Below are 25328 nucleotides of genomic sequence, written 5' to 3'. Positions count from 1 at the left end.
CAACTTATTCCCTGAAGAAGTGCTTGAATGGCTGCAAGTTCCCAGCCCCAGGGAAAACCTGACTGGTGAGAAGCAGGACGAACTTCAGCAACCACAGGGATTACGGTGCTGGAGGAGAACACGAAGGAGAAAGTTTAATTCCTTGTTGTGAGAGATTTCACCAAAGGCTTGAACTTCTATCTCCTGCATCACACTCAGGTGCTCTCCTCTCACAATTAAGTTAATTGCCATTTGTTTTTTCACTTTTCTTCTCACTTTCTACATCTTTAAATGTTGGTCAAGAGGGGAACAGCCCCACCCAGCAAGCTCAAAGAGGCAGGGGCTTCCAGGTCTAACTGAGCTGTGGCTTGAAGCCAGTTGCCCCTTTACCTCCCTGCCCAGCAGGCAGGGTTTCATCTCCTGAAATCTCCCCTCCTCATGTTTCTTCACAACATCATTTATAAAACTCTCCTTTTGCTTTGATGAAGAATGAAAACCAGACGTGCTAATCCTCACTTTTTCATGAGGAAATCTTCCATTACCATTTCCTGCCAACCCCAACTGTTGCCTTATTAACATGCATATATTTCAAGGGTACAGACTGCCTCACTGGTAGTGGAAATTTAGATAGGAATTTTGGAGCAAGGACACAACATGCAACACAATGAAGATCTAGATAGGGAGAAAATTTGGGCTATCAATATTTGTACAAATGTGTTTCTATATTATACATGATTTCTGCAAAACAGGGAGTATTTCAAAAAATTAAATTGTCCTGAAAGAAAAAAAATGGAAAATATAAAAACAGGAGGAGACAAAATGAAGATATTTCTAAAAGAAAGGGACCTTTAAAAGTACAACGACGGGGCAGGCTATAGTGAACTTAAATACCAGCCTGCAATAAACTCCATGTAACAGGATCCCTCAACCTAGTCCAGCTCTTAGGGAGGTTTCAGCTCCACTTTCCAGGCATATCTCTTCGACCTTGTCTCTGTCACATAAACAAACTGAAATGAACATATGTTTTTAAGTTTGTTTCTGAAATAACCAGACTGAAGCAGAAATACTGCACTGCCTACACTACTCTCCCCCCACCTTCCTCAGGGGAGAGAGCAGAGAAAAACCATGCGTGTTAGTCATATCAGATGAAGTGCTACAGCGACGAGGATTTATACAAAACAGAGACAAAAAAAGTCTGTTGGTCCCAGCTGCGGGTGAACAATGAGCTGTGAGACCAGGCAGTGACTGAGTGCCAAGGCTCACTCACCTCCAGCCCCGACGGACTCCCCAAAGTACACATCAGCCCTGCGAGTGTGCGAGAAATCACCAGGCGCGTTGCAGGGACTTGTCTGCCCTCTGCAACGTGCAGAGCTGAGGATGTGCACCAAGAGAACCCTGTAAATGAATTGGGCAGGAGGGGCAAGGTATTGCTGCCCCAGACTCTGCTGCCCTTTCACAACAGAGGTGGACCACACTCAAGGGACTGACTACACGTACAGAGGAGGTGTTTTTGTCCATCAGAGGAGGTTATAGCAGCCCAAGAGGTGCCCTGACAGCCTCATATGTAAAGATCAAGGATCCTGCAGTTCTGATCATAGTAACAACTTCAAAAGGAATTACCTCTAATATCAATAAAGGCTGGGGGATCAAGGGATCGAGACCAGCCCTGACGAGGACTTCAAGGTAGTGGAGGATGAAAGACTGGACATGACTCGACAATGTGGGCTTGTGGCCCAGAAAGCCAACCATGTCCTGGGCTGCATCAAGAGACGAGCATTCTCACACTACTGCAACTACATCATTACCTATGAAAACAAACTGACTGCGTCTACATCCAGCCCTTTCTTTTCTACCCTAGACACTGAGCCCTGCAGATCCTTTTCCTGTCATAGGCCTGCTTGTTCCTTGAAATATAGGCTGCATGCTCTCCATGGATTAGAAAGACATTTTATACCTGTGCCTACAATAAGTGGAACTATATACCTGAAATGGAAGCTTGGTTTTTCAGGAAAGTCAAAAATTCAGACGCATGGAATTTCTAATAATCATTATTATACTCACAAATGGATTTTCTCATTTCTCAGTTTGGAGACTCAAAAGTTTTAAGGAAGTCTTATCCGAAAGACATATCGAATTGGTAGGAGAACCCAAACCTTCCTGTCAAAACTGTCATTTAATGAGCCTACAAGTAAGATATAAAATACTTCTGTAAATGAAGGAAGATAAAAAAACTGAATTTCCACTTTGGAGAATTTTACTTGTTGTCTGCCTATAACAACAGTACTGTGCATAACTAGTGGAATTGCTGTCACAGTGTCAGGTCTGCAGAGAATATATAGCTATTTATTTTTTAAATGACTAAAAATTTCAGGATCTAGCACTTCAAAGGCACTGTGCCAACAATGGAAAAAATTTACTTTGCAAAATTTTAGAAAGCTCAAATTGGCTTTAAAACATTTAATAAAATTTTATGATACAATCCTACCCTACAGCGACCATTAATCCCATATGTCTATGGGAGATACCACGTAACCTATGAAAGCTGGAAGAAAACCTTTTGTTTTGTTTCCAGTCTATAGTGTTTACTGAAGCAATTACAGGAGATTTAACAAATCATCTCAAAAAAAGAAGTTGCTGCAAGCTCCCCTTTCTTGTTATGACAGGCAGCCCCATGACTTATTCTGGGTTCTAGCCCCAGCTCTACCCCAGCTGTTTTTCCAGTCTTATGCAAACAAGGAATAGTTCATTTATTTCTGTTTCCTAATCCCAAATTTTATCACTACCATTTGATTTGCAGAGATGCCACACAATGCCCCGGAGAGAGCAGGTTTAACATCATGCTGCCTCATTGCACAAGATGACACAAGGCATGGAAAAGTGGTAGGGTAGAAGGTCAAGATTTTTATAAAAGATAGCTATTTGGGCATAAGTTTGAATAAGGCTGCCAATGAAGTTCCAGCAGGCAAGGTGGTATGGAAGACAAGCGATAGGCTCATAGAGCTTGGCAGAATGTGATAAGTGGGTTTCACAATACATCAGGAGATTTCTCAATTTGCCAATGTACATGTGAACACCAAAAATTCAGTGGCAATGTGGGAAAAGAAAAGCAGAAGATGAATTTATTTTTTTTTTACCTGGGCTGCAAAGCAGACAAAAGGAATGGCCATTGCAAATTGAGAGTGTACTGAAAGTAAAAAACCATCTTTGTGGTCTGCATGCAGCACCTTGGTACTAAACGTGGAATGAAGTGTTGAACACAGCCGTAAATTCCACCAGCCCTGATAAAACCTCTGTTCATAAAGCACAAGCACTCAGGTGGGCTTCACCTCCTTTGGCAGCACCATTCTGCTCCCACCAGCACTGCCCTACTCCTGGGCTGCTGTGATGGTCCCCTTCTGGCATGACAGCTCCAGGACAAGGACTAACTCATGAAAAGATGAGCTTATCTGTTCTTTTAAATTATTCTGGCACACCTTGAAAAGTGTGCAGGTAGGGTAAAGAGCATCAATGGGATGCTTTAAAGTCTAATCTTCTAAATCCCTGTTCGTTCTGACACAGAGTACTGCCCACTAGCAGGTGGCACCAGCAAAACCCAAAATACCATCTGTTTTTAAAGCATCCACGGGAAATACCTGCAAGCAAAGAAATCAGTAGGCTGTTAGATTTTACCTGTGGGGTTCTCTTTACAAGCTATTAGTTTCCTCCTCGTGACATTGGCTCCTGCCCAAGTGAGATGTACTTCAAAGGAAGAGCTTCCCCAGTAGAGCTGGAAGTGCAGTCACCAACAGGGACAGGCCACTATGGGACCCTCATCTCCAAGCCTATGTTGCTTTCACTCTTTTGAAGAGTAAAAGATAAGAAAAAGAAACTGCAAGTGCTTGTTCCCTGCTATGTTTTCTTGTGGCTATTTGCCATGTGGTGCACTGAGGAAAAATGTTGTGCGATTTTCGTGCAGTCCCGACTGCAAGAAGGTGCTGGTGTAGCCCTGTTGCAATTAGTCAGATATGTCTGCTTGTTGCTGGAGGCAAGGAAAGAAACAACATGCCAGTGAGGCTCCTAAAGAAGGTAACATGGAAAACAGCTGCTTATCCAGTGCAAGGAAGCAAAATGATCATTCATCAGAGCTGAACTAAGAACTCCTGTACAGCCCTGAGATGGACCCAAGGGAGCCGTGTGAAGTTACACATAAGGTAAACACAGGAGTTGGCTGGAATAGGAGTCATGTACTGAGGTGAACCCCTGACCAAGCTCTGCATTAAAAGGAGACAAGGGAAATCTCGCATTTTTGGAAGGCACTAAGATCTGTCCCAAGAGCTTGATTTGAATTAAAGGACTCTCGGTGAGTCCCTCCCCCTGAATCATGAGTTAAAAACCCCAAACCTCAAATTCTCAAAACGCCTTAGTTGCATGATACAGACAGTAACCTCCCATGGTGTCTATCCCTCTTCTGGGCGAGGAAGAAATGCTACACAGAGGGAGCCACCACCACTGCTCTCTCTGGAAGTAAAAGAGGCTGTGAATGTATGATCACCTCTTCTCAGGCTGCCCCTTCTACCACTACTTACTTAGCCCTGGGTGCAACACACAGGGTATTTCCCACCGGCATCAGGGGATGGCATGCTGGAAAACATCAAGACAGGTCTTAGATTTGCAGGATGCCAAAGGAAAGGGCTTTATATTGAACAGGATCAAACAGCAGGACAGACTAACTGAAGTGAGATATGAGGACACTTACTCAGGGCCAAAGGTTAATGCCTCCCCACATGATGAGGGTCGGTATCTGAAGAATCCAGAGGCCACTATGCAGCTACTGACCTTTGCCCCGAGATCTGAGAGGCATTGCTCACCAGCTCCCAGGTCGGGCATGTGCCATAGCAAAGATAGTCTGGAGCAGAAACTGAGATACTATAGCTAGAAGAAAGAGATAACATCAGTAAACAGATCGTGATGGGGGAAAATAAGCTGGCTTCTGGCTTGGTTTGTTGTAAGCCCTGCTAACACCAAATTGGAGCATGAGGACAGCGCCCAAAGGACAGCAGGCTTGTGAGACAGTGCCTATGTAAATGACACCCATAAAGAAATAGGGGATTACCTTTCCAGAGATTACCTTTCCAAAGGATTACTTTTTCAAATTGAGTCTCTCTTTTGCTCTCCCCACAGTTCCTGATCCTCCAAAGGAGCTCCTGGTCCTCCATGGGGCTTTTCAGGCCATAAGTAACACTCCTTGGAAGGTAATGGATCAACTCAGCTCCTGAATCATAGAATCAGTTGGGTTGGAAAAGACCTCTGAGATCATCAAGTCCAACCCTTGATCCACTACCACCGCGGTTATTAGACCATGGCACTAAGTGCCACATCCAGTCACAGAAGAGGACCCCAACAGGAAAAAGGATACATTTTACAGGCTGTACTGCTAGTGCTGGCTGCCCTTCTGCTGTGCCATAGGTAATGTGTGGTGGTGTATAAACAGCCTGGCTACTTTTGACCCTGGTGTTGTGAAGTTTTGCTTCCTCTACTCCCATCAAATGTGGGAGCTCTCCCATGTGGCTGCTGCTTCTGGTACAGCATCCTCCACAAATGCATTCAGCTACTACCATCCAAACAAGAGGGGGATTAAAGTGCTGAGCAGACTCTTACTATTTGCACAGCCACCCGCCATGGCACCCCACAGCACCCAGCACCAGGGCTGTCGCAGTGTTCATTCCAGCTGATGCCACAGCCTGGGGCTCTGCACCTGTTCCAAGGTGTCATGGGAAGAAGAACAGACCAGGATGGCCACTGCCAGGCTGGCCTATGGGGAAGCCCCTGTGCCTTGATGCAGTGCGAGCGCATTTCCACAGCCACTGGAGTGGTGGCACAATAATCTGGAGCAGCTGCAACATTCCTCTTGTATCCCAGGAGTGATCAAAGGCCTGCAATAGCTTCACTTTTTCAGTGTTACTAGAAGAATGGAACAGTGTCAAGGATACATAGGAATTTCCCTTTTATCACAGCTGGAGCCACAGAGCATTTATAGGAAGCAGAAGGGATAAGTGATCCAGTCATCAAGTATTTTCCGAAATCTCTCTACAGACACAGGTAGTAGGCACAATTTTCTCCCTGTCCTCATACTCTCCTTAGGGATCCAGCAGAAGTGTTGTACCAGTTCTGGAAAAGTTGGGCCAGATGAGGTCTTTGGAGGTCAGGTACTGCTTTGTGGGACTTGCAGTGAAGAGTTTCACTAAAAGTATAAATATATTATACTCCAATCACTGCTAAGCTGTAAGTCTTTAAAGTATTAAAGCAAACTTTGGTCTTTCAAAGAAGAACTTACCAAGAACAAGTCCTTAGCAGACATAAAAATAATCAAAATAAAACAAGAACACATTATTTAAGCGTTTCATTGTTTGCCAGGTATCTTACATGCACCATGGGAGCTAGGGAAAAAAGGTCTTTGCACAGAAACTGCTAAGAACACCTATTATATCACACTTCCCACAAAGCCCAGGCTGTTATCATGACAGGGATCACCCTCGTGCAACAAGCATGATCAAAAAGATCATGAATGCTTCCATATGAAAAACTCCTTGGTCACTAAAAGAAGGAATCGTGCAGACAATGCAAGATTAAGGTGAGATGTAACCCTCATCTCACTGGGTGTGCTTAAGAACTATACTGTGACACGTGATGATGTGAATATAGAACAAAAAGATGCTACAACAACTAGTAGAAGTGTTGTCCAGTTCAGCTTACATAATTTGTTACCACACTGGAAAACATAGCAAGAAGAAAAAAAGCAACTTCACTTCATGTATAGCCACCTACTAAACACGACATAGACCTTATTTCTGAGAGCTTAAAAGTGAAACTAGAGCTTTTCCTTGATGCATTGGTTTATCATATTTAATGGCAAAAATGCAAAAGAAATATTAGTCTTAACACATGCTACCAAAATCTCTAAGCTAAATAGTTGAAAATATGCAAGTAGATATTCCACGTGCAGGACAGACACATGCTATTTTATGTGAGTTATTAAAGGACTAGGCTGAAAATATGCAGACTTTAAGACCATGTTTTAAGAAATTTTAACTAAAAACACATGCAGAGTATGCATGCTAGCAGATAATTGCACAGAGTGGAGCACGATGCATACAGAAAATAGAAACTGTAGCAACATGCACTTTTTATCTAATAAATACATGTATTATAGAAGTACTTCCAATTTTCCTTTTTAAAAAAGCAAATTTTTAGGCGCTACAGGTCAGCCACCTCTAGAATCTCTCTAATCTAATCTACAATGTGTAAACACACCCAGATTGAGAAAATTCAGAATACTATTTTTAACACATTCCCTTGTCCAAACCTAAAGTTTGGAAAAAAATAAAAAGACAACCTACAAATGTCCAAGAAAATATGAAACCTAGAAGATGGCAAGGCCAGTCCTTCTCCGTCCATGGCTCCTTCTTCCAAGAACTAGGGAGTCTATATTTAAAGGCCTCGCACATTTTCCCATGTTCCCAGGATACTCAACAATTTGAGATAAAATGAGTAAAAGGGTCACCTCTTTACCTGAAAAGATCGCTGACAAGGTTTGTTCAGGTAAGGAGGCCGTTAAGTACTTTCTTTACCTGGGATTTCTGCAAGTTCTTAAAGTAAGAATCCTCAGACGTCTGACCCACTTTTCCTCCAAAACTTAGATCTAACGTTCTATATTTTCAATTTATATTATTTGTGTCTGGATACAGAGGACAGGGAACAAAACACATGCAAGCATAAGACACTGTTTCTCTTTACTTGCCTGAGAGGACTAATGGAACTATAAAACTCTGCACCATCAATACAGGAATCACAAACCTCCCTTAGTTGCTTTTGAAGGTGTTCTTGTGTGCTTTACGAGCTTTGCTAGAGAAGGCAAACTTGGGTTGATAGGATGGCAATACTCACTACTTGTTAATAAGATCAGGCTGAGACTTCGTTGTTTTTATTTCCTAGAGAAAGAACTGAGATCACATCTGCATTTTATAAAAGCTCCTGAATAGTTACTGATCAACACAACCAGCAGCCAATGCTTTGCCTCTAGAAACTTGCATTGTTTTGCATTTGGAATTGCTAGATACTATGTCCTCATAAAAAGTCTGGCTAAGTCATTTAAGCTCTGAAACTGAGAGCTGCATGCACTCCCCTGAACAGCTAACAGAAATTGTTACTAACAAGAAGTGTATGTGATAAGGCTCTGGGCTGTATTATTTGGCTTCCTTTGTTCTTTAAAGGATACTCATTGTCAGCTCAAAACCTGCTAGTATTTCTAGCTTCTGTGAAATAAAGCTCTTTTGAGTTAGTAACTCAGATGTAAATGAGAAAAAAATGCATTTTCCTATCTGTTTTCTGGGGTTTAATATAAAATCTGCAAATGCATTAGAACAGCAGGGTAGGGAGCCAGAGGTGCTATGGGACTTAAAAAGTCTTATATGTAAAAAGTCTTCACACTATTTGCTGTCAGTTAAGGTGCAGGGGAGGGGGGAGTAAAACCCTCTGCCTCTCTCCAATTTCTCTGACAAACACATTGGCTGAATTTTATAAGGACTAGTCTAGCAGTGAAGCTACAAGTAAGGTGACTTTTGCCTGTTACCCCAAGGCTGTTTGTTATCCGCACCCTGACGGGTGCTGTAGCAGAGAAGGGTGCCTGTCTTGCCTCGTGGGTGACAGACCGCTTCGCCTGCCTGTTCCTAGAAACACAAGTCCTTTTCCTGTTGAAGCTCCCTGTTCTCTGAATTATGGTAGGTCCATCAATCCTTTTTCCACAGTTGCTGTTGAAGGCTATCACGTATCAGACTAGTGTACTCCTGCCAGAGAGGCTCACTTGCTTGTTTGCCCAGGACAGGCACCACCGAGGCAGTCGTTCTTTGCTTAGCTCAGGATCATGCACAGCTTAGGGCACACACATCACTCTGTTCCCAGAGCACGTGAGCAAACTGGATGTGTTCTGATCCCAAAGCAAATGAGCAAACTGTGCCTTAAAAACTCCCCACAAGGTGTTGGATTGAGAGGAATTATGGAAAAGTGGGTTCTGGGGTGGACTGGAAATAAGGAGGTCTCTAAATGCCCTCTGCCACTTCAGACTCTTCTCTACTCACCCCATTTTCACCTCTCTCCATGCTTTTGCTCCTCTATTGGAAACACACGAGGATGAGGGCTGTAGCTCAGACATACAGCTAGAATCAACTTGTCCTCCAACAAACACAGAGTATGTTTAAGCATGATTGGCATGCGGAGAGGAGATAGGAGCTTCTCCTGTAGCAAGAAAACAGCAATCGGTTACAGGGGAACAGTGAGGCATAGGGGTGGTCATTGGATTTCCTTCCTCCACATCACACCTGCAGGTACCCACAGCTTGCAGTAACATACAGACAGGGTCTAGCAGGATGAGTGTGCCCACAGTAGTTTGCCCCAGCTTCCCCTCCTTGAGATGGAACCTAGTCACCTTACAGATAGCTCTTTGCATTGTGTTATTCAGGGAAAGCACAGACTGTCAGGAAAGCCTCAGTCACACTCAGTCCACCTTCCAAGGAGCATTTTACAACATCCTTTGTCCTGCAGGGCATCCTAGTTAGCTAGAAATTTTTGGGCTGGGATCAAGTTGGTTTGCACTTAGTCTTGAGCTTCTTGACACATTACTACCCATGAAAGTGGCAATTTTTCCATCTTCACTGGATACCCTATCTAACCAGTAACACTAAAAGGGTCTCTTGGTAGGGTATTCTTCAAGTTAGGTTCCCAGCCCTAGCAGCCACTAACCCTTTCCCTAAATGCAAACTAGTGTACACCTGTTGATTTCAAGAACCCTGCAAAGATAACTTATCACGATGGATCCATTAACCCCTCTTTGAATTGCATAATCCGCTGAACTATTACCATGCACAGAAAGCCAAGTGGGGTATTAGAAGAGATAAAATAATCTGCCAGGCTAAGCCACATCATTTTGGCTAAGAAATAATGCTCTCTGAGGGCTTAATTTCAGGCTGATCTGGGAAGACATAGAAGACCATACACTTCAAAATCAAATGGGGAGAACTCAGCATAGATACAGGACACAAAGCAGGTGGGTTAGGACAGGGTACATCTTGCAGAGTGGTGTAAAAGCATGGATGACCCTGAGTGTTTTACGAGGATCAGAGAAGAGTAAAAGCCATGTGTTGAATTTCATAAAGGACATTGTCCCTTTCTGGGCTATCAGCATTTGGAAATATATACACTTTTTTCTACAGTGGAGCAGAACCTGGTAGTGAGGAACTTGAGCCCATTCACCATAATCTGGGACTCACACTGAGGTAGAGGAACTACTCAGCAATCTGGAATTTCCTTCATTCTCTCCTTGCCTCTACAGTAGTGGGTTTCAGCCACTGGAAAGGAGGGGTGGAAACTGTCCCGGGTTTTACACCTCTGTGGGAAAAGTTCCAAGACCGAACACCCCAAACCGTGTGAAGTCGGTGCCCTGCTGCCGGTAGCTCCGGGCACGGTGGGCCGGGGGGGGGGTCCCTGGCAATGGGCAGCAGCACCACCCCAAGCTCCTCAGGGTGCAGATCACCCACCGGCTCGCCTTGAGGTTCACGTGGAGCAGCTTTCATCCCGCACTCAGCCCGTGCCTGACCTCGGGGGTCGCGCTGGGGCCGTCCCGGTGCGGGGCGGTGCGCGGGGCCGCGGTGGCCGGGGCGGGGCGGGGCGCGGGGCGGTGCGCGGCGGGGTGCGGTGGAGGGCAGCCGCGGGCACACGTGGCTCAGCCCCCCAAAAAGGCGCTCCCCGGCGGCGGGAGTGGGCAGTCCGTACCTCGGCCCCTGCAGAGCCGCTGCCGGTCCGCTCCGTCCAGCCATCGGTGGGTGCCGGAGCGCAGGGGCCGCGGTTGGCTGTGAAGCGGCGGCTCCCGCCCCCCTGCGGAGTCAGCCCCGGGTCCGGGGCGGCCCTACCTGCAGGCACGATGAACCTTACAGCCGAGAGCCACCGCATCCCGCTGAGCGACGGGAACAGCATCCCGCTTTTGGGGCTGGGCACCTACGCCGACCCCCAGAAAGTAAGTCCGGGGGCGCCGGGACGCCCCGCGCCGCTGGCGGGGGCAAGTGGCGGCCGCCCTCACTGCGGACCCCCCAACCGGGGCTACCTTCCTCCTTTCCTCCCGTCCCGGCTGCTTCTCTTTTTGCTCCTTTCCCCGTGCAAAGTTAAAGCCCCAGCTCTCCCGTGAGCAGAGCGGGCAGTGCGCGGCGCGCAGATGAGGAAAAGATCGGAAGAAATAAAAAAATCCCGCCCAGCCTGCGGTGTTGTGCAGCTGCCCCTGCCGCCCACCGCCCCGCATCGGTCCTGGGGTACCTGGGGTCGGGACGGTGCAGAGCAACTCCTGGGTTGGGAAGGGATGTGATCCCCAGCGAGCGCCGGCTCCCCGGCAAGCCGGCCGGGAGGGTCTCCCGGAGCCGGGAGGGACGGTACCCGCCGGGTCCCCCGGGTAGCTCCCTGCGCCGACCGTAGATAAGATGAGGGATTTCGGACCGTCTTGCAGCTGGCCTCGACACTTTCCAAGGAATGTTCCTGAAACAAAGACCCAAATTCCTGCATTCTGATTCCTGCGGCTCCCACAGCTGACTGCCAGCGGCCAAACCACTTTCAAATATTCAGCATCCTTCGGTTTTGCGTGTCCTGGGCAGGCATCCCGTCTAACCGTAGCTGGTCGGCTGTGTGGAGGCTATGGAAGCACACCTGATGCTTCTTCCCTCTGCGCACCTGGGAGCGCAAACGCAATTCGCTAGCCGCTGCCCTATAAAGCTCTCCTAAACTGACTGATTTTTGTTTGTTTGAAGGGGTGGAAAAGGGACATCGTGGCCAGACCCCGCTTGTGTAATAGTATCAGTTGAGATGCAATATTGTGTGTATGACTCCATATACCACAGGTATTTACAATTACCTTTTTAAAGAAAACTCTTGATTAAAACCATTTGCCAACTGCTAAATGTACTATGGTGTATAAATAACGGTGTTGAAGATTTTCAAAAAACACTGTTGCATGGGTGATGCGAACAGAGTGCAAGAAATCCCCAGGACAACAGCGCTGGTTCACACGGGGAGAATCAGTTGGAATTCACAGCTTCAGAGCCTGGTCATCATCCCCCACATCACTAGGCTTTCTGAAGATATTTTCAGCTAGAGCATTCTTTGAATAATGGTTAGTGAAACAAAATTAAAGGTCTCTAACAGGAGTTTTAATGCAGCAAAGCAGAATGTTGCACAATTCAGAGACAAAATAGCTCCAAGTGAACTTGAAGCGTTTCTTTCCATACTTTTGTGTCGTGCCCCTAACCCTCGAGTTGCAATTTTACGGTAGTTTTAAGTTGAGAAACATGCAGCTGCCAGCAGCACGGCTCCTGCCTTGTTGCACTTCCCACCTGCAGCCGGGACAAGCCGTGGTCCGATGCTGTGGCATTAGCCAAGGCTCAGGCAGGGAGCCCAGAGCGGCAAGTAACCTGCCGGAGCTGAGAGGGGAGGTGGATGGGAATTCCTCTTTTGGAGACAGCTTCTCGGTGCTGCTATAACCCTGCTAAGAATTCATTCTACAGAAATTCAGTTGTCCTAAAATCAACAGAGCAACAGTACTGCTTCTTTTACCCCTATCCTGCAAAATCCTGATGTTTCCTTCATCCTCGATTTGGTTTGAAGTAACCTTTGTGTGGAACTCAACCAACCAAATTGAATAATTTTTAGGTAGGGCTGGTTTTCAGAAGAATTAGCCACAGGTAGTGACTTTTTGCTTTTCACATGTACCTCCTTTGTTTTCTGCTGACAGAAGGTGGGGAGGACAGGATGATGCAGGCAGGGCAGGCATTGCTACGGCAACTCCAATTTAGAGCAATTGAAGCTGCTGTGTAACTGTACCCTCAGTGGGGATGGGTGCACATACCCAACCATCCGTTCTCCCTCCCCCCGCGTTTGTAGGAGTTTGATTTTCTGAGCTGTCTTTCTCTTTCTGCATGATAAACACGTTAGAAAGTTATGGGTGGGAGGAGGAGCTGAGAAGAGGTAGAGAAAGCAGCACTGATAAGGCCCTTGTCACAGCCTCATTTTCACAGAAGACCAGGTGAAACAATGTATGTTTATCTGAAGGTGCAAGGCTGGAGCTTTACACTAGGATTAGGGCTTCTATTTGAGTCCGGGAACTTGTCACAGAGAGCAGTTGGGGAAATGCAGTAGCAGAGTGCTACGGGAGTTGTTGCAGAATTGCGCTGCTGGTCGGTGATGGGACCGGACGTTTAAATAGGTCACGGGCTCAAAATTTGCCCATCTCAAAAAGGCTGTTTTACTGATAAGAGGGTTGGGAAAGGGGGCGGGGAGGAGGCTTCTATCAACACCTTGCCGTGGCAGCGGAGTGCCACTTAGCTAGGACAAGCTGCTTTGCTGAGTACTGATTTATGTCTGGTGCGACTTTCACCGGGATGCCTGGCAAAGTGTCTGTCCAGTTCCTCCCGCCTCAAGAGCTGAAAGGCTTTGTAGCAACTCGGGACCGTTTCAAGGTTTATCTTAACGAGTGCTGCTAAAAACTAGCGCTGACACGTTTCCTTGAAAATGCTCAACTGTAGCCTTTTGTGGCTGAATTGCTTAAGAAGCAGCATCTGAGCCACCCATTCTCCAGCGGTGGGGGCAGGCAGCTGGTGGTAGCAACGGCTCAAGCCGTCCCCAGCACTCTATTTCTGCTCATGAGTCAGATCTCCACAACTTCTAGTCATTTTGTGCTTTGATATAAAATACAGAGCTATTCATTTGTCAGATTATTCATCTTGTTCCTGAAGGCAGGTTTTTGAGGTTTTTGTTGTTTTTCTTTTTTTTTTTTTTTCCCAGAGGTTATTCACCCTGGCACCTCCACATCAGAGCAGCTTGTCCAAAACAAATCTGTTTTCTCAATGTCGTGCTGTAGCCCAGTAGCTCATAATGAGTCCGGAGTGTTCTTCCTGAAGTGTAGGAATGTGCTCACTGGTTAAGCAAACCAGGCAAATCTAGTTAGCCATGGAGCAGGGAAATCTGCAGTCGGTTACAAGAAAACAAAGGCAGGAGGCCAGCTTTCACGTTTCAGGCTTTGTCTGGATAAACTGAACAGCAGTGCCTTCAAAACTGAAATGTGTCAGCAGCTTGCCTTGCTCATCTTAAATAACTTAATTGTTCTCCCAAAGACGACTTTGGGAGATAAGTCATGCTTCTCTGATTGTGAAGCACTGAACAAAAAATAAACCCATTGACTGAAATTTGGTCCCCTGTACGAATTTACTGACTCAGTGTAGTACATCAGTCAACTGAAGCAGAGCTGGACCACTGTGGAAAATCTGTTTGATAATCTGATTCATTTTAATTGAATGCTCTTTCCCTCTAGATGTAACAGAGCTTTTCTTGATTTAATGGAGGTCAGGATGACAATTCAGCTAATTCTTTGAGACTGAAAAGTGCAATGTTGGGGGTTTCTTTTTGCTTTACCACAGCAAGAAAGTACAATGAATCCATTGGCTATCAGCTCATCTGCTAACAAAAGAAAAGAGTCTTCACTGGGTCATGGCATTAGTCATAAATTTGGGGTGTTTATCAAGAAAAGAACCTAATTTTTTTTTGGCAGCTTTAATTGGTGTTCCCTATCCTTATTTTTAAAGCTATATAACTATAAAGCTTAGTTTTCTTTCTGGTGCAGATTTCAGTGCCTTCAAGTTGGATTTGCATTCTCCTTCACACGTGGAAGGAGATGTGTGAGTTGTATTGGATTCTTGACTATATAAACTAGGCTATTTATCCTAGCCAGGATGGACTGAAGTGAAAAACTGGAAATCTGTCACTGACTCCTTCCCCTATTCTCTCTTTCCTTTCCCAAATATCCCTTCTCCTCATGGGTCTGGTTGGGAACCACAGTGGGAACAGTGAATCAGGACTATCAAGGCACTGCAGATGTTTAAAATTAGAGGCCAATTCTACCTCTGTCTGGTTCTCTGGATCCTTCTGGCAAAACCCCACGTGTGGAGGAGTGGCTCTGCCAAGGTTCCAGCAGATGCACTGTGTCCAGCTCTCCCTCCCTGAGGGCCCCCAAGCCGTTGACCCAATTCTCCAGGGTATTAAGTAGATGGGGGAGGAGGGAGAGGGCAGCCCAACAGGGAGGGTGGTAGAGTAGGACAGCCCCCTCGATGAGCCTGTGGCATCGCCCTGCGCTACAGCAGAACCAGATCAGCCCACCCTGGGCTCCCACACCTCCCAGCGTTGATGCTTAGTTCCCAGCTCCGCCCGTCAAGTGGTACCGGTACCCATCTGGAAGCTGATGGCATGTGGGGATGAGCAGGCTTAGACGGTAAAGGTGCTAAAAACACTCCTAAATCCTGGAAATCCTATGCCTCGTTAAAACTGCACTTATGCCTGCTTCACTTTATAACTCATCCCTGTCAACACAGCTAAGATCATCAGTCCGGTGTCTCCACATAAATACTTGCTGTTTCCCTGGAAGGTCAAGGGGCCTTGGCCACAGCTCCTCTCCTACCTTCCTGTTTTGACTGAGGGAGGACAGGGCTTGGAGGGAAGGTTGTAGCAACCACACTGTACACAGGCGCTGCTTCTGAAACATAAGACTGGGCAAAGCACTCAAGAATAGCACTGGGTGAGGGCTTTTGGCAAGTTGCAACTTAGCTAAAAATGAGGTTCTGAGGTAGCCAAATCCATTCATAAATTGGAAGCAGTTTTGTGGAATAGTTTCAGGCAAAACAAATGGCAAAGCATTTCATTTTGGGCACTGGCAGTACAAGCTGAGGAATCAAAGAATTATTAAAGCAGTTGGAGGTAGCAGTTGCCTTTCCCTGAATAGCCCGCTGGTAAGGAAATCCACATGGGTGGTGGGAAACCAGATTCAGTCCTCCACTCAGCCTCTGGGGATTAAATTCATATCACACAGCTCAGGGAAATAACATGATCGTGGGGTATGTGATACCTAGAGAGAGGCAAGAAGAAACACGCACAGGCTGGAGCAGGAGGAGCACCCTCCCCATGGGAAAGCACACTGCCCACCAGCCCCACAGCTCTGGATGCTGAAGAACTTGGTATGGCCTCCAGCCAGGAGGGAGAGAGACCCATTTCCCCAAATCTTTAACTACCACAAAGTAACCCTTGTGAGTGCCCAGACAGTCTGGGTTTTGTTTAAGAAGAAATTGCTGGTTTGAATCAGGGAGAGAGGAAAAGTTCATCCAGGGCTCCTGTATCCAGTCTGAGTGACCAAGTAAAAAAAATCTGTCTTGCATAAGTAAAAACACTGTTTTGGCACCTTGAATTACTTTTTACACCCAAGATAGAAGCTGAACAGAGTAACTTTTCCTTGTACAGGTCTAACAGCTTCTAGTGCTCTCATAGGATCATTTATGCCAAAAAGTTCCTCACACAAGGATGTGCATGCACAAACTATTTCAATCACTCTTAACGGTGCTGGCTGCACCCCTGCTGCAGGCTGCCTGCCTTCAGAGCTGCTGTAGGCTACTGTTAAGTCAAAAGAGATAATAAGTGATTTGTCCCCATGATGGGATCTGGATCTCTCAGCTGCAGCAAGGGAGGCATTACACACAATTTAATTCCCCATTTTCCTCCTGGTCATCGCTGGCTTCTGAAACATGATCGGCTGGAGACAGCAATGATTTCAAGTGACTTGTAAAGAAAGTCACCTGGCCTGACCCAAAGCTACAGAATAGAGCATGTATTGAGAGTACTAGGGAGAAGTGACATCTGAGATCTCTGCAGACAGTGTTGATCTTAAAAGCTTCTACTTCTTGATCTTTTCTCTATAAATTTCTCCTCTAACTCAGACAACTAACTGTCTTCCTCCTGAGGTAAACCTCCCACTTGGCTTCTAGATTTTTTCTTGAAAGAGATGAGAGAGGCAGTGGTAAGAGCAGGGACTGCCCTAATATCCAAGTATTCTTACAGCCTTAGCATATTTCCCATGACAATGCTAGTAAAATAAATATGTAAAGAAAATACATCAATCCATTTAATGTGAATCATTACACATGAATATGTACTTGAACTCAGCAAGTACTGAGTTGGAAGTTAGCTCTCTACTGAAACGATCTCTATGAACCTACATAAAATCATCACAGAAGTAGGCCAGGGAAATATTTTGCCTTTTTCTCCCCTAAAAAAGTATTGAGAACCTGATTTGAAGAGATCTGTGGGAGTCAGCTGGGATATTTGGCTATGGAACCTCATATTTATGCCCTGAATTTAAGAAGAGAATAAAGCTCCCAAAACAAAGTAATTTTTTTTGAAGTTGTTGGGCCATATCCCCTGACCAGCATTTCCAAAGGGCATTGTGCACTTTAGAGTCCCTTTCAGTAACCACCACTGGCTTTCTCAAGCCATTTGGTATTTAAGTTGCAGTATTATCTCATGCAGTACTAGTTCTTGTTGTCTTCAGGGAGGGCTTTGGAGCAGCAGAGCCACAGCTACCCGACACGTAGCAACATGCGGTCTTTCAGGGTTGGGATTTCTGAGATGTTTCAGAGGGTAGCCTTATGTTTCCTTGGTGTCTGAGGATATCCTAAAACCATACTTCCAAATGGAGATTTGTGCACTTGAGTCAAGGGCAGAAGGGAAGGAGATAAATTACAGCATCCCAGGAAGACAACTGTGCCTAATCTGCTATGTGTCCCAGAGGGCTCCTTGCCTGCCTGTTAGTAAACTCAGCCTAGCCTTCACGTTGAACGATATTTGTCCTGAAACCAAATATCTGTAGCCAGATTACTCACGAAGTCGTGACTCAGTTAGTTTCATGCTTGAAGGACTTAAACCATACTCAGGTGATTCTGCTTGCACAGACTGCAGATGGCATGCCTTTCCTTCGGTGGCTGGCATCCTGGTGTTGAGTGATGCCCTCATTGATTAATCTCTCAGTTTTTATTCCTTATTCCTCTACTAAGTCAGTTACTGGCAAGACACAGTTGCCAAGAGCAGATGAAGGCAGGATGCCTGGGTATTTGATCCCCAGGTGGCTTGAGGAGGTGGAGTGGCAGGCATCAGCTTTTAGCAGGCAGCAGAACAATATGGCTCTTGGGCAGGAGCCTGTGTGAGGATTCAAGACACTGTAGTGACTCTGGGCTGTAGTATTGCCTTAATCCATTCCTGCTGTTTGCTACAGAGATGCAAAATATGCCAGGAAATAAGATAAATCCTTCCACACATAAGATAGTGCTTTCACAGATTGGATTTTTTTATAGCAAAGAGATGAGGGTATAGAATAGAAGAATAATCTAAAGAGTCTACAACAAGTTCTGATTTCATAAATGCCTTTCTCTAAAAACTCAGTGTTGCATGACACATTTTAAAGATCCCTTTCATGTATACTTTAATGGCATGTTTACTGCCTCTGAAAAGCAGAGCTCATTTGTCTTGCATTCTCCCTTTCTCCTCTGCCATACAACTTTTCTATTCTGCCACTGGAGCAGTCTTTCTCCATTTCTGTGTCTTCAACACTTTGCCTTTTTGGTGTTTAGCACTGACCTCTCCTCTCCTGTGTGCAACCATCTCTTGATGCCTCAATTCTTGCTACCTCTCTGTAAACTTGTGTTATACAATGGAACGGTTTTGGCTTTCATAAATGCAAGGTTGCATCTTTATCTCATTAAGAAAGGAAAACTAAGACAAAGAAAAAAACCTAAGAAAAATCAGGCAATTAGAAAAGGTAGATGCTTTTGTTCTGAAACATGGTAGACTCTAGAACTTCTAGCTTTTGTGTAAGAACTGTACTTTAACCATTAATTTCAAATTTTAAAGTCGGATTTGGCAAAATGGCTTACCGTTTTCTGTCAGTTTGGAGGAAAGATTCTTGTCCCCAACATTCTTGAGGACACAAGCTTTGTTCTTATTACTTTGATTTGCACAAAACCCATGGCTTTAAGACACTGTTGAATTTACAAAATGCTCATTTACCTCCACATATATTCTCTGCTAAAATCTCTGTGGTTCTTCATTTCTATGAAACCTGAAGCTTAACAGAAAATAAATTCACAGTATTACTAATCTCTACTTTGTGCCAATGGCTTCTGTTTCCAGCTGTGAACATAATTAGTGTCTAATCATGTGTGGCAGACTAAAAGTTGCACTTACTGAAGTGGTCAACATGTAAAATTCCTAATGAGGATGGACCCAGCATTGTAGATGAGTATGAATGAAAGACTAGCTTTCTAGCTACATGGTTCATTAACCTATGGAGGACTTCTGAGCAAAATGGCCACAAAATTGCTAGTCCTGGAAAATGGGGGATTTTTTAGTTTGCTCTGAGGAGTAGATTGTGCTTAGAATGACTTCTTTCCTTCCCCCCCGCCCCTACCACCTGAGAATGCCTTAAATTATAAGCCTTCCAAAAAAATCCTCTTCTTAAAAAGATAGTACCTCCAACCTATGCTGACAGCTGCTGCGTGAAAACACTTTCAGACTACTCCAGGACCAAGAGACATGCACCCTTGCAGAGCAGAAGACTTCTACTAATGAAACCTCTGAGAGCCAGATAATTGCCTGGCCTTGTGTAGTGATACCTGCTTACTCCAAGCAGGTGACCTGGCTCCTACAGCTCACCTGGCACCACATCATTTGGCTTCCAAAGACATGGTACCAAGACATGCAGACTTGAACACTGCAAGAGCGCTCCAGAGGAAAACATTCTCAGAGTAGTGTGACATTTAGGAGATGACAACTTTGTCTGGAGGTCAGTACAGCTCTTGGATGGTGGATATCAGGTGCCAGCATCACCTACCAAGGTACATGTCCAGCTATGACATAAGGTAGTGTTCAATCAGTCCAGATCCAAAATTAATAGAGGGTTAATCCAGGTAAGCTTTTAGGACAGTAGCATTACTCAAACCCAGTCACAAGGATTCTTGCTTGAAAAGTAACCAAACAGAGAACAGATCTTTTCCATTCCATAGCTGTGTACTGCACTGACTATAGCTGTTTCAATACACCCTTCTTCCAAAAACTACAAAGCTAGCTGCTACCAATGCAATGATACTAAGGCCAAATACTGACACCAAAAAAATAGTAATATTTTCTTGTCTTTTCCTCTGCCTTTCTAAACATACTGGGTTTTTTAACCCTGCTGAAGAGCCACAGGGAAAGCCCTCTTATCTAAATAAAAGTTAAGATTGTTTTACAGAGGATGGGACAGGGAAATCACTGGCACTATTGAAGAGGGGAAAAGCTGAACCCCTATGAGTGAGTAATCGGAATTACCGCAACTGAGAGATACGCTTTTTGGCAAGCACATTTAAAGCCCAATTTTCCAGGCAAAGCTCCATTTTTAAAATGTCTCAGACTGACTCCATACGTTAAATATGGCTGTACACTCCCATGTGTCCCTGGTTCCCCACAGTCCTCCAAAGAACAGCATAAGCATGTTCTTGCAGCTCTTGTGGGAAGCTAACATCTGGGTTGTCTCTTTGGTTGACCTAAGAGGCCAGATTTGTCAAAACTTGAAAACATTGCACAGAAAATGCCTCTCTAGGCTTCATCAAAGCTGACTTTTTTTGGTTCAGCTAACTAGGTGGTGGAATTCCCCAAGTTTTACATTTGCCTTTGCAAACACTTCTTCGAACTGGCGCCAGAAACCTCTCCCCTTTAACTCTAGGGAACGAAGCAGAAGAACTACTGGCAACCTTTTCTTCTCTTTTATTGCACAAGCTGGTGCTTTGCCTTCCGCTTGTACCTCACACATCCCTGTGATTGCATTTCTTGTCTGAAGGGTGTTTTGATAACATCCACCCTTCCAGTTAGATTCATGCTTTCCAGGGCCTGCCAGCAGGCTATTGTGTTCTCCAGCTCTTCAGGAAACTTTCTCGGTCCACTCCACTAGCACTGCAAGCATGGGAACCCACGTGCACATCATTTGCCTGGTTTGCTTTAATCCTCTAGCTGCCAGCAGAGAGGAAAGGCAGCTCTTTAGCTTCAGTTTGCATAAACTGAATTTACATCGAGTGAAAAGTTGCAGCGATCCTAAAACTGAGGATTCTGCAATCAAGCGATAAAAATAACTCCAGCAACTTCTGCCAGCTACAATAATAAAGCTTTCCTAAAGACAGCTTCGGCTAAATGCTAGAATAACAATGTCAGAGGAATTCTAGACATGCTAAATCTGCAGTTATGCAATCTAATTTCTGTTGTACGGACAAACCTCACGCTTTAGGCCACTGATAGAGCATCAGGTTAGAGGAGAAAGGTATCCCTTGTTCATACCCATTCACAGTGTGACGCAGGGCCACAAGTGTCACCATTCCCCCCATCTTCTCTAGGAATCCGTATTTGTTGTCCTCCATCTTCCAAGGCAGCACACTGAATGACATAAAGCAAACTTCTGGGCCAGCATAGCAGCTTGTGGCTCTCAGCTCTGTTCTCTGCCTCCATTCCCAGCTTTACCTGCTTTTGCAGAGAACCCTTTGCTGGGTTGTGCTTCCTGGATGGTGGCTGCCAATGCTTCCGGAGGATGAAAGCCAGATTTTCCTGTGTTTGAGAGAGAGGGATGTGCTGGCGGTTGCATTTTCCAAGAAAGAGGTGTACAGTACAGCTTCTCTTTTACAAGGTTAAACAATTCTAAGAATGTACCCTTGTGTGGCTCATATCCTCTGGCTTTGTAAACTCAACCTGTGCTTTCCTGCAGTGCCTTCAGTACACATGCTTTCTATGCTCTGTTCCTAACATCTTCAGCCAATCCTTCTTGCCAGTTTGTCCGGAAAACAGGCAAATGGAAATAAGCAATTGGGCTTCTAGAAACTTGCATAAGAATTTGTGTGTGAGTGCCGAGCTCTGGTGAAGGAGGCTCTGAGCCCAGGAATGTACCTACTTTCTCCTTCCTGTATTTAGCTGACTAAGATTCCTAAACAGCGGCTCCACATCTCAAATTATAGGTTAGGACTCCGCTTGGCCCACAGTTTGGTTCTCTTGTATAATTCTGCTGCAGTTAAGCTCAGAATTTTTCCAGGAGATGGCCCTGTGTCTCCTAACACCTCAAGCTTTTCTTCCTAGGATTGTTATTTCCAGCTGAGGGACTGGATAACATTGCACTAACCAGGTGAGATGCTCAGGAAAGGTAAAGGGCACTTTCCCTAAAGCACTTCCCTAAAGTGGTGCTTCCTCAGCTCTCATGTGCTGCTGACACTGGTGCAACTCCATAAAGCTGTGCATGTGAAACAAGGTGGAGCAGAATCTGGGAGCCTGAGTCAGACTGTTTTCCTTTACTGTGTGGACTAACAAAGAATAAATTACAATAGTGATGTTAAGACATACAAGCAGTGGCGTGGTTTTGCAAGATTAGAGTCTACCACCAATGTGTGCTGTTAGCTTTGTCTTTGGAGATAACCCTCTTAATCAGCTGGAAAGCCAATGGAAATTGCTGACCAGAAAAAGATGCTGTAGAAAAAGCAAAAGAATTGGAGGGCAGCTGAACTGTGACACTTAAATAACAGTAATAATTTGGAAAACCACTAACACTGCTGAGCAAATACTGTTCTACTTGAGAGGGAAGAGAAAAATTCATGGGTATGCCTGCACAAAAATATTCTCCTGTGGCTTGGTCATATACAATCATGAACAAAACTGCAACTGTTCATTTGCTACGGTAGGGAAAATAGTTTTTGACAAAATGGGATGTGATGGAAGGTGTCTGGAATAAACATTAAAAAATAAGAAAGTTTATGGTCTCAGAGGAAAAAGAGAGCAGACCCTTTCAGACAGACAGGACTGATGAAGCACATTGCTTTTTCAGACTCACAGAAAGTGGTAACTGTCCAGTTGGCTACTTCATCTATGGAGAAGGGGCCAAATGGCTGCTTCATTTCTTCCAGTGAAGGTGCATATCTGAGTCTGCTCCCCCATCCCTTCTGTTCCATTTATTTACCATGGAGCCTGAAGGATACTGATATTGGTTTAATCTACCATGTGTGGTGGTAAATCAGCAGGTTTACAAGCTATTGATTGAGAGAGGGAATAATTGTGTGTATTGTTTCCTTAAACTTTATGATCTTTAACATAGATGCTATAGAAGAAATTTATTAGTGATGGGGCAAATTGTTCTAGTCAATCAAGAAGTTTTTCTTTTATCATAAAACGTAATAAATTTAGTACCTTTTTTGGCACAAATCAGTGACTGACTGCAAGAACACTGACGATAAATATCTGACTTACAGTGTACAAGTGGTTATAAAATTCCATTTCTAAAACAAGTCCTTGATCAAAGTGGCATAGTTGTAGGGCACACTGATTAGAAGCTGAAACATTTATTATAGCTAAGGATCAAGCATAGCTCTTATCTACACTTAAATAAAAAGTAATAAAAAGCAAAGATTTGTCTTAAGGCCAAAACCAAAGAGTCCTGAATTACTACTGACAAAGCACAAAGAGTTTACGGCATGGAGACATTTCAGTACCTCATCTGGTATTTCTACTTCTCTATATGTGAGCCCTGCTTATTTGGGAATGGTACAAGAATAAAGGCCTACCTGGAATGAGTAGACAGCATAGGCAACTGCATTTTAGATAGCAGACCCTAGTGAGTATAACCTGCAGCAAGGAGAAGGAAGAGGTCTGGGATTCCAAGTAAGGGTGGCTGCTCCATGGCCAAATAGCCTGGGAGATACTGCTCTACCAGGTGCTGTGGTTGGAGTGGTGCTGGTCCTTATACAACATAGTCATATCATAAACTTCTATCTACACTCAAATAAAAGTTGGGTTTCAGTTGTTAATCTCTGATCTGGTCACTACTAAAGACTTTAATTCCATGAAAGACAGAAGAGATTAAAACACCTCAAGCTGAGCAGCAAGGTAGAGAGAAAAGATCCAGGTTTGTACCTTCTCTGACAGAAGGATGTACGAGCAGTGGTGATCTGAGTCATCCAACTTTAGTATGGTCTGTCAGGAGACAATGGAACAAGATATGACATTTAAGGAAACACTTCTAAAAAACGGCAATACCACAACATGACTAGCCTGTGCAACTCATCAGCACAGTTTACCACAGCCTATTAGTGCAGGACTTGGAAGGATTAAACACATGAAATCCTAAAAATGATAGTTTCTCCATTAGAATGAAAGTTAACATATGGTATAAAGTTTCCAGACTCACAGATGTCTCAGACCTTCAGCTGGGATGGTTCAATAGAGGCAGAATTTTCCAAAAACTGTTCCCTAGGTTGCTTTGCATTTTTATATGGAGCACCTTAGACCAGAATCTGTCAGAACTAATATACCACATCAGATTAAATGAACTGGTGCAATGAAAATATTTATATTTAATGTAAACCCATCTCTAGCCATTGGTAATCAAGGCCTGATCCAAAAAAAAGCCTCTCCAAGCCCCTGAAGAATAAGATTATTCCTTGAGATGGAGGAGTCTTTCACAAGATTGTTTGTACAGATGTAAGTCCCGTGCAAAAATTAAGAAACACGTAGAAGTTCAGCTCTAACTAGAGTCAACTGCTTCAGCCAAAAGCAGTTGCAGTAATTGCAAGCTTTCTCATTTTTCTGTATTCTACTCTTCTCCCAAGTTTGCAATTGTGCTGTTCCCTTATATGTGAGACTCTACCTTTCCCAACCTATTCCTTCTGCTTTTCTTACTGACCAAAGTGGCCCTGGTGCCCAAGAAAAGATGCAACTCAATAATCGTTGTTTCCTTACTTTATGGAGTTTGGTTTACAGTTCAGGAAACAACAGGGAGCTGTGTTCATGCAATCTCTCAAGCATGCAAAAAGAAGAGAAAATTCTGGTACCAGGTTCACGCCCCATTTTCAGGCTCTTCAACAAATGAAAAAAGTAAAAAAAAAAAAAATTCTTAAAATCTGAATTAAGGTTAATGCATCACTTTCCTCTAAATGTTCTGCTTTCATACACTTGAATGGTAAAACAGGCTGAAGCAATCTAAAAGTCACATAGTTTCAAAAATCAGGTTTCAGAGAGGAAACACTGACTGCAATTTGGAAATACATTTCACTTTCAGACAACTAATCATCACTTAAACTTGAGCTCACCAGACTTTTAAGCTGAGTCCTGTTCTGCGCTAATCAGTTCGAGCTTTGCAACTGCGGCTACAGCCTTGTGCGGCTCATTGCTGGGGCAGAGGTCTGAGGTTACTGTCATCAGTAACAGCAGGCTTGTAATACTCATGTCAGAGCTTTCTTCCTGATGCCTTTCTCAAATCTTTCTTTGCAGGTTCAGGCAGGGACAAAGCAGCGAACATGTTGGAGGTTGTCACTACTCCATGCCTCACACTTCTGTAATGCTGCCCAACATGCCCCAAGTGAAAACTAGCCATTGACTCGTCCTGAAAGGCTGTTGGCTGCCATGGTCTTCAT

The 25328-nt window shown here is 44.6% G+C and overlaps 1 protein-coding gene and 1 long non-coding RNA gene across 5 annotated transcripts in view; one reads left to right on the top strand and one right to left on the bottom strand.

The window, feature by feature from the left end:
* LOC113953351 overlaps positions 1 to 11733 on the bottom strand; it is a 28962-nt gene extending 17229 nt beyond the window's left edge. For all 4 annotated transcript variants that reach the window (XR_003529851.1, XR_003529852.1, XR_003529853.1 and 1 more), the window contains exons 1-5: positions 11317 to 11733; positions 9093 to 9249; positions 5087 to 5230; positions 4715 to 4890; positions 3649 to 3816 (exon numbers count right to left, since the gene is read on the bottom strand). This is a non-coding gene — a long non-coding RNA (uncharacterized LOC113953351). The remainder of the gene's footprint in view (positions 1 to 3648; positions 3817 to 4714; positions 4891 to 5086; positions 5231 to 9092; positions 9250 to 11316) is intronic.
* AKR1D1 (aldo-keto reductase family 1 member D1) overlaps positions 10773 to 25328 on the top strand; it is a 35183-nt gene continuing 20627 nt past the window's right edge. The window contains exon 1 of the mRNA XM_027656385.1: positions 10773 to 11023. Within this exon, the coding sequence (XP_027512186.1) occupies positions 10931 to 11023 (93 nt within the window). The 5' untranslated portion in view covers positions 10773 to 10930. The remainder of the gene's footprint in view (positions 11024 to 25328) is intronic.

The sequence above is a fragment of the Corapipo altera genome, unplaced genomic scaffold (genome assembly GCF_003945725.1).
Source record: "Corapipo altera isolate COAL_440 unplaced genomic scaffold, ASM394572v1 1, whole genome shotgun sequence".
Taxonomy (NCBI): Eukaryota; Metazoa; Chordata; class Aves; order Passeriformes; family Pipridae; genus Corapipo; species Corapipo altera.
Note: the sequence above shows the minus strand (reverse complement) of the source record. Positions and strands in the feature narration are given on the sequence as shown.